The 8,451-nt window shown below is 48.8% G+C and overlaps 1 protein-coding gene across 1 annotated transcript; it reads right to left on the bottom strand.

Moving 5' to 3' along the window:
* Positions 1-5,600: 5,600 nt before the first annotated feature.
* IZUMO1R (IZUMO1 receptor, JUNO) lies at positions 5,601-8,200 on the bottom strand. Its single transcript, XM_037029774.1, has 4 exons — positions 7,928-8,200; positions 6,974-7,162; positions 6,404-6,539; positions 5,601-6,247 (listed from the first exon to the last, which is right to left on the bottom strand). The coding sequence occupies exons 1-4, from the start codon at positions 8,063-8,065 to the stop codon at positions 5,979-5,981; spliced, it is 732 nt and encodes a 243-aa protein (XP_036885669.1). The 5' UTR covers positions 8,066-8,200; the 3' UTR covers positions 5,601-5,978.
* Between the last annotated feature and the right edge of the window lie 251 nt (positions 8,201-8,451).

Raw genomic sequence — 8,451 nt, 5'->3', positions numbered from 1 at the left:
ATGAAAGTGGTTAGAGACACACATACATTTGCCTTTCTCCTGTTGGTCCTACGTTGGAAACAGGGGCTAACAATAGAGTAGCTGTCAGTTATTAATCAAGTCCTGGCCATTTGGGGATGGTTGTTTGAGGGATTATTTGCCTTCTTGGATGGGTTGTAATAGATAGTAGTTTCACTTCTTGGACTTGTTACTACAGATAGTAGGTTGAGTTCTTGGGCTGCTTCTTACAGATTATGGTGCAGAATCCTATCTTTATACACAGTCTGTCCTTTTTGATTTTTACACTCAGTTCTTCGGTCCCCAGGACCCTCACAATGTCTAGCACAGAGTAAGGACTCCATAGTTATTTATAAGTTAATATATGGATGGCGACTCAGAATTTGACTTTGTGCCCCAGAGACACAGTTGTCTTCATCTCTCTTCTACTCTGGCTTCTGCTTCTCTGCCTCTTCAGCAGCCACATGTCCTCTGTCACCTCCAAACTGTGGGAAGTTAGACACTCTCCCTAAGCTTTCCATTTCCCTCTCTACATTTTTCTTAGAAAACTTTTCTACTTCCACAATCCCAAATAACATTTCCAGGAAAGCAATTCCAAAGTTCTTACCTTTAGCCCTGACCTCTCTCATGTACCCCAAGTCCGTTGTTTGGTGAACATCGCCATTCTGACATCCCACCAGCATCTCCAAGCCCATTACCAGCCCCTCTCTCTTCCAGCAGATTTTTCTGTTTGGTTAATTTGTGGCCAAAGCACTACTAAAAGTGATTTCTGATTCTGTAAGAAGGTTAACCTGAGAATGGATGGGAGCATAACAGAGGGAAGGATTGAAATCTTAAAGTGGGTACTTGGCTTTGTTGGCAGGAACACTGCCTCTCTGGGATGCAAAGAAGAGACTGGACCGTCAAGCTGTTGCAAGGGCTGGAGCTGGGGAATGGTACCAATGGAAGCGGCATTTTGGTGGACGGAGGGAGTAGGGAAAGGAGTGGGCAGGAAGGTGGTGAAGGAGGAGCTGGAGGAGTGCTCCTTTCCAGTGCCCTCAGCACTCCTTTTCAGGCTGCAGAGGTAGTCTGGGAACAAGATCCTAGGGCATAAGTGTCAGGCTATCGCAGCTTCTGCCCCCATGTAAGGGTCTTATTGAAGAAAGTGACTCAGGAAGGGGTCTTAAAGCAAGGGATGCATACAAAAGGGGGCCATTTTGTTTTTTTTTTCACCTGCCACTCAGCACTTCCTGGCATCCTCTAGGGAAGGACTTGAACAGGGTTTGATGTTCCCATAGTGGGAACATGACTGGGCTGCATCCAGTAGAAGGAATGTCCTTCACCATCTTTCCTCCCACCCAAGACCTGGTACGATGTAGGCTGGAGAACGTACCTCTTCCAAATGGAAGCTTCAGAACTGAGGTATCCACAGTTATTGTTTCCTTTGTGATAGTTCTCTCTTCCCCACATTTTATCTATAGGAGGTCTTCAAATAATGTTTCATTCAACATTCAGTTATAATGTTGATGAGAAAAAAATTAATTCGCACCAGGACCTGTCTGCATGGATTTCTTTGAGGACTCTGGTTTCCTCCTGTATCCCAAATGTGTGTGTCAGGTGAATCAGCAGGCCTGAACCATCCCAGCCTGAGGGGTGTGTGTGGGTATGTGAGTGGCCCTGCAATAGAAGGGTGTCCTGTCTAGGGTGGGTTCTGGTCTGTCACCCTGACCTGTCAGGGAGACTCCCGCCACCCTTGCCCTGAAGTGCAGTAAGCAGGTCTGACAGATACTGGTCTGACTTGTTTTTATAAATCTTTCTTAAATATATGTATAGCTCACATTTGTTTCAATGTTTAATATTAGAAGGGTTTTGGGTCTTTATTGAGAATTTGGCTGATGTTTTTGTGACCAGAAGTCTGCCTTAGGAACCTAACTCATGTTTATATCAATTAGCCCAGGGTGAATTCCTTTTTGTTTAAATCTTTTTGCTGACAGTCAGTTTCCAAGAATCCATCAAAGACATTAAATGAGGACTTACTGTATTTTGTGGAACTGCCTATAAAATTATAGTCCAAATTTCTTTGGGCTCCATTTCCCCAGTAGCTCCTGAATCTGCCCCTTGCTGGTCTGCTGTCTGTCTGGTGGCCGGACTCAGTTCCTCCTAGAGCACGTCTCACAATTAGGTTTCTAGCCCCTGCCTTTCTCTTTCATTCCCCACCTGCAAATTCACGCTACTAGTTGTCCTCGGCCTCTGTCTTTGGTTTAGCCCTCTCTTCATCTGCTCTTTACATAACAATGTCATTTTAAAATCTGCAGCTGTTGGTTATAGAAGGTAGAAGGAATACCTGGGACCCCACTGAAATGTTGTTTCTAAGTGTTTCCTTACTAAAAGACTGAAGGAAACCACCAGTGAGCAAGAGATTTCAACAAATATTTAGAAGATGGAAAGCATACACAAGGCCACCAAAGGGAACGGAGGTGGCCAGAGGAAGTGGAGAAGGCAGCCACAGTGGAAGAAGGCTTGGAGTTAGCAGGCATGGAAGGCAGACACAGAAAGTCTACACATGCTTGCTCCCATGTCCTCTGCCCACATCTAGGGTTCAGGCAACCCAACTGCAAACCCCTGGGGCATGAAGGACTTGGAAAAGGTCTTCTCTACATAAATTAAATGTTGGCTCATGCTGCAGCTTCCCATGTGGTGAAATATGTGGTGTTGGCACCCCAGAGAGAATCACACTTACCCCAGCATTTGCTGGGTCTGCACTCCAACATAGCATCTTCCAGCTCCACCCTGAGGGACTCTGTACACTTGGACAATGACCAGAGACATTGTACATAACAACAGAACTCTAACTCATTATCTGCAGTAATCAGCTCCGACTTTCAGGAAGTTAGATCACTGTCTCTAGCAACTAGCCCAGGAAGCCAAAGAATGACCCCTTTAACAATTAACCCCAGCCAGGACTTGATTAATCACCGACAGCTTCCCTAATTTTTAATCCCTGTTTCCAACTGAGGGCCAACAAGAGAAAGCCAAATATGCACCTTTACCCAATCACACAGGATGCCCCACTTCTGGTCAGCCTGCCTACAGCTTCACTGAAACAAGCTTTCCCCCTGCTCTGCCAACCTTTGAGCCTCTGCCAAAACACAAGTGATGGTGTCTGACTTCCTTGTTAGGGAAGCTCTGAATTGCCTGTTCACATTTGGTTGGTCTTCATTTATTTTTACACTCTGAAGCAAAGTCTTCTAATGAACAAGCCCCCCACATGCACCCTGAACTCCCCATTCGCTTTGCTAGTCAGGGGAAAGGAGGAGACCTGTGTATACGACCACGGAGGACCCCATAGCACTTAAATAGAAGAATTGACCTGGCCCTCATTCTCAAATAGGGACATGTGGCCAAGGTCACCAGACACAGAGAAAACGAGCAGCACACAGGAGACCAAGATAAACAGAACAGATTGACCTTGGAGCAAACAGGTCATTCAGAGACTACAAAAAAGCTTACAAAACAAAGTCCAATTAGATCTTCAGCGAGATTTGAGAAAATAGTACATCCATAAAACTGAAAACAGCAGGCTGTGAAGAATAACAAGGGAATACAAAATAAAAAGTCTCCTGCAAATTAAAACTAAATTGCCAAAATTAAAAAGATTGGAAGATTAAGCTGAGAAACGCTAACAGAAAAGAGAGGGGAGGAAAAACAGTCTACATGTGTGACAGAAAAGATACCACCTTTTGTGACTTTTGCACAGCTAAATCCAGAGATGGTTAAAAGTGGGTGCCCCTTGGCAGGGGCCCTGAGACCAAGGGGCTAGGTGAGTGGGGCTCTGTCATTGTTAGAGATCTTTAAACATAAGTATTTTAGATGGGTGCATGGACTACTCTGATTAAAGAGATAATTTAACTGAAAATCTGATAGTTTCATTCCACTACTTCAAATTCATCACTCCTCCCAGCTACAAATGGGGAGAGAGCTCATTCTCTCTTCTCTGACCATGACCAGCCAGGAGCCAGCCCCCTCCTGCTTCAGTCCCCATGTTTGCCCCAGCTCCACTCAGTGATTTAATGGGCTGTGTGCTGTGAGCTGGGACCGGGGGTCAGACTTGCTTGGTTTCAAACCCCCACATGCTTCTGTCCGAATTCGAGACATGGCGAGGGACAAGAGTACCTCTGAAGGCTTCTGTGAGGTTTGAAACAAGAGTGACAGGAGCTTAGTGGAGCCCCAGGCACAGTGTGAGTAACCAATAAATAGGGCCCCCATTAGGGGGGCTATTTTGAGAAATAGTCTTGTTTTTTGAGAACAAGTCTTGTTTTTCTCAATTTTAACCCCTTTGACTATTTTCTACATTTATAACTAAGAATACTAAAAAAATGATTCAACTCTCAGCTTTATTACTACTAAGCACACACTCTCAGACATTTCATAATAGTCTTCAATTCTTAAGACATTTTACCTATGTTTTTGAAGTCACAATTTATTGACTAGGAGACATTAAAGGTCCTGCTTCCTATAGTTCATGCCTAGCATTTACTTTCTCTTCTCAATGAAGTGACCCTTCTTCAGTGGAGCTTAAGCCTCACTCCCTTCGTGAGGCCTTCCCGGACCCCCACCCCTCCTTCTTGCAGACTTCGGAGAACTGCCGCTGTCTGTCCCCGACACTCTGGACTCTGAGCATCTCACTTGGAAAGGATGTCCTTTTGTTGGTTTTAGAACACGAGTTCTCTGTAGCAGGGTTTGCTCAGTGAGGAGCATGTTCAAGGGGAGCGTGGGAAGAATAGTGGTGGAATTCAAATGATGAGCAGGGCTTGCTGGTATCTGGCAAGAATGGGTTGCTGTTGGAAAAGCCAACTAACTCAGGTACAGAAACATTAGAAGCCTCTCTTTGCCAAAAAGGAAAAACAGGTTGAATGGAAGGGACCATTCTGTTGGGAAGCTACTGGGCTCCAGGCTCCGGAAAGTTCTGAGTGCGCAGTCAGCTGCCAGTCCACTTACAAGAGGGATGTGAAGGCCTCCTCAGGGCACCTTCTGTAGTTTGGCTCTGACTCTTCCGTCTTGTTCTTTGGGACATGGCGCTGCCTAAGAAGCATGCACTGTATTCCAGCAAACAATGGCACTTACTGTTTCCATATTCTTTTTGTAATTTAAGATCCTCTGGTTCCAAAGCCTCACTCCTCTTAGCAGATGGGGAAGCCAAGACAGTCTTAGATGACTAGATGAATTGCTAAAAGTGCTATAGAAAGTGGGAAAGCTGATTAGAACTCAGGTTTCCACAATTCTGGGCTGTGCTGAGGGAGAGCCAAAAGCAGCTGAGGCTGCTGCTTCAATCTTGGTGCCCGAAATAGAGCCAATGATCTGGGCAGCCCTACCCTCACTCTGGTTTTAGGTCTTTTGTGCAGTGTATCACTTGATGAAAAAAAGAAAGGGGTGTGTTCAAAGTACTCCCACCTGAGAAGTGTAAGGTTATAATGAGGGGGTCTGGTGTGCGCTAAAGAAGTTAATCATTATGAGGTAAGGAGCAACCAACTCTGAGACTTCAGTGCAGCAGGCAAACCACCCCCTCTTTGTGCAGCCCGACTCCTGCCCACAGAGCTGGGACAGAGTAGGTCCCACAGAGAGGAGGCCCCATCGTGGGAGGGGAGCCCAGGGCTGCCACCAGCAGCTGGGCCAGGGAAAGGGTGGGCGTTCACTGAATGAGAAGAGCCTGGGGTGTCACGTCAGAGGCCCATCACCAGCCTTAAAGGCAAGATTGGGCGAGCTGCCTTGGCACTCCCCACCCCTGGCTCCTTCCAGGCAGGGAAAGGCAGAGTGGAGCAGTGGAGGGGATCTAGAACTAAAGGTGCAAGGCTCAGTGCCCCCTCCCCAGCTCCTGCAGCCTCATGTCCCACCAGTCCCCCAGCCTGTGCTGCTCTGTTTCAGGGCGGGACCAAGGAAGGAGGCTGCCCAGGCTGGCCGGTAGCTGCAGGAGTGCAGGGGTGTGGGCAGGAGAAGAGGACCTTTCAGGAAAGAAATAACAGGAGCAGAGAGAAGGCCATGAGAGCACAGGAGAGTTCCGAGGATGGGGCAGGGCTAGCGAAGAGGCGGGCCACGGCCACATTGGGGTTTCCCTGAGAAGGCTGGAACCACTTCTGCAGACACCGCCCGCTGTTCCTATGCTCAGGGCTCGCCTTGAAGGAGTTGCTCCAAATCTTCTCACACAAGTCAGCTGGGGTGGGGAAGTAATGGGGGAAAGGACGGCAGGGGTCCCTTGCCGGACAGCGGCTCTTCCCTGTGGGGGATGAAGGCACAGAAAACTTACTTCTCACTCCTATCATCCTCACATCCCCTTCCTTTGCCTCAGGGGAGCATAGAAGGCTGGCACCTGCCCCCAGGTGGGGATCCCCCAGGCCCTGCTCCCCCCTGGGCTCTGTCAAGCACCACTCACCCCGACTCCAGTCCCAGCCGCTGTGCCAGTTGGATCTGCAGGTGTAGGATGTGTGGCAGTCTGCCCACCACTGCTCACAGTCCTCCCGGCATAGTGGTGCCCCCAAAACTCGCTCTCCCTGCCCCCTTGGGGCCACCTGGGTCCATGCGTAGCCAGAGAGAAGAAACGAACAGTTGAAATATGAAGACTGTCAGTAGCTACAATGATACTGTTGAGCCAGGTACTACTGGACATATTCTCTTATTTTGTCTCTAGGGATTATTTTACCAATGAGAACAATGAGGCTAAGAGATCATAGTTTGTCCCAGGCTCCACAGCTTCTGTTCCTAATACAGATGATGGGATTCAAATAGTCCCTCCTCCTACTGTTCTCATCTGGCCAGTCTCCTGCCAGGGCCATTCTCCAGAGGCAGCTTCCTCTCCATCCCTTTCCCCAACAGCCACCCCTGACTCTGCTCTTGTCCCTAGGGGGCAGCTATTCCTGTTCCTACTCACATGCTGAGACTCAGGTTCTTAGTAACAGAGTGTGGCACAGTTGTGCCTCTTATGTGCCCAGCCCAGTCTTCCTACCTGCTGGATCCAAGGCCCCAGGTTTGGGGAGCACTCATAGAAGCAGATGGCCTGGATAAAGTGCTTCTGACAGTCAGGCATCATCAATCCACAGTGATTGAGGCTGAAGTTGTAGAGCAGGGACACATCCAGGTGGGCTTCCCAGCTTGTGTTGGCTGTGCAGCAGGCATTGTCCTTCCAGGGGATGCACTGAAGGTGGAGGAAGAAGCAAAAGGTATTGGGGGTGGAGGTGGGGGTTAGAGGAAGGGGTTGGTGAGTATCTAGGATAGAAAGGAAAAGATGTCCTCCAGAGGCAGACCCAGGCTAGTGCAATGCCTTTAGGCCAGCATACCTGTATAGAAGGAATACTAACACTTCATCACTATTCACACCCACGGGCACCTGAATGCTGACCTCCCTGCCACAGGCTGCCATAGTCCCTTAGACACATGACTTCTAGGCTCTCAGCTCCTGAGGAGCAGCAGAGGAAACCCATGAGACCCAGGGGAGTGGGGGTTTGCACTGAGTGGGTGGGCACTGTAACATAGAAGGGCTCAGTGAGTGCCAGGTAGATGCCAGCTCTGCTCCTCCTCCCACGTCCCTGTCAGTTGTCTTCAGAAGTATGAGAAGGAGTCACTTAAACCCTGTGTTTCCACAAGGCCGATTGGTTGGAAGGCTAGAGGAAGAGGACTGTGTTTGTTTGAATCTACACTGGACCAATGATGGACCTCTGGGATCACCACCTGCCCTTGCTCCCAAGTGGCAGGGCAGCTCAGAGACAGGGACTTGGAATCACTCAGCAATTATGGTCTCAAAAGTTCATGTCTCTCCCAGTGGCTTTGCCCAAATTCCAACGTGGGGAACCAAACAAATCAGGGTTGATGAGGGTTCAGAAATCATCTGGGCATTTGTGACCCTTCCCTGACCTTCCAAAGCAGCCCACCTTCCACCCTGGATCCGATCTGGCCCTTTTACCTCCTCATAGAGCTGGTCTTCTGGGCTGGGTTCTTGCTTGTGATGCTTGGCCTTCATGCAGACGTTGAGCAGCTTGTCCCCAGCCCAGATGGGTGTGACTATCCACAGCCCTAATGAGAGCTGCCACCACCAGTCCATGGCCAACTGCAGAGCAGAGACCCACCTGCTTATGTGATAGAGAGGACACAGTGCTCTGTTTCCTCCACTGTCCCAGGGACTGAGTATGAGCTTCAAGACTCAAGTGGCCACGATGCTCTGGATGCTCCCAGGACCTCTGCCTGACGTGGCTTCATAAAATGTCAGAGCAAGTGAGTAAACCTTAGAGGTCTGACTCCTACCCCCAAGAGATGCAGACATGGAAGCCCAGAGGGGGAAGAAACCAGTCCCATGGTGCAGGAAGTGGCTGTGGACCCATCACAGTGAAATTGGAAACCTCTGGCCTAGCCTGAGTTTACAACCACAAATATCTGTGGTAGAGACTCCAGCCCCACCTTCTGGGCCCAAATCCAAGGCTGCTCTCTCGG

Source organism: Sturnira hondurensis, unplaced genomic scaffold (assembly GCF_014824575.4).
Source record: "Sturnira hondurensis isolate 20B ecotype Veracruz unplaced genomic scaffold, ASM1482457v3 Scaffold0020489, whole genome shotgun sequence".
In the NCBI taxonomy this organism is placed as follows: Eukaryota; Metazoa; Chordata; class Mammalia; order Chiroptera; family Phyllostomidae; genus Sturnira; species Sturnira hondurensis.
The sequence above is the reverse complement of the archived record's forward strand: the minus strand, read 5'-3'. Positions and strand labels throughout refer to the sequence as shown.

Coding starts and splice junctions, on each gene's coding strand:
- IZUMO1R (XM_037029774.1), bottom strand. CDS start 8,065: ATGGACTGGTGGTGGCAGCTCTCATTAGGGCTGTGGATAGTCACACCC. Junction 6,540..6,973: donor TGGGGCCTTGGATCCAGCAG/GTAGGAAGACTG, acceptor GCATGGACCCAG/GTGGCCCCAAGGGGGCAGGG. Junction 6,248..6,403: donor CGGCTGGGACTGGAGTCGGG/GTGAGTGGTGCT, acceptor CATCCCCCACAG/GGAAGAGCCGCTGTCCGGCA.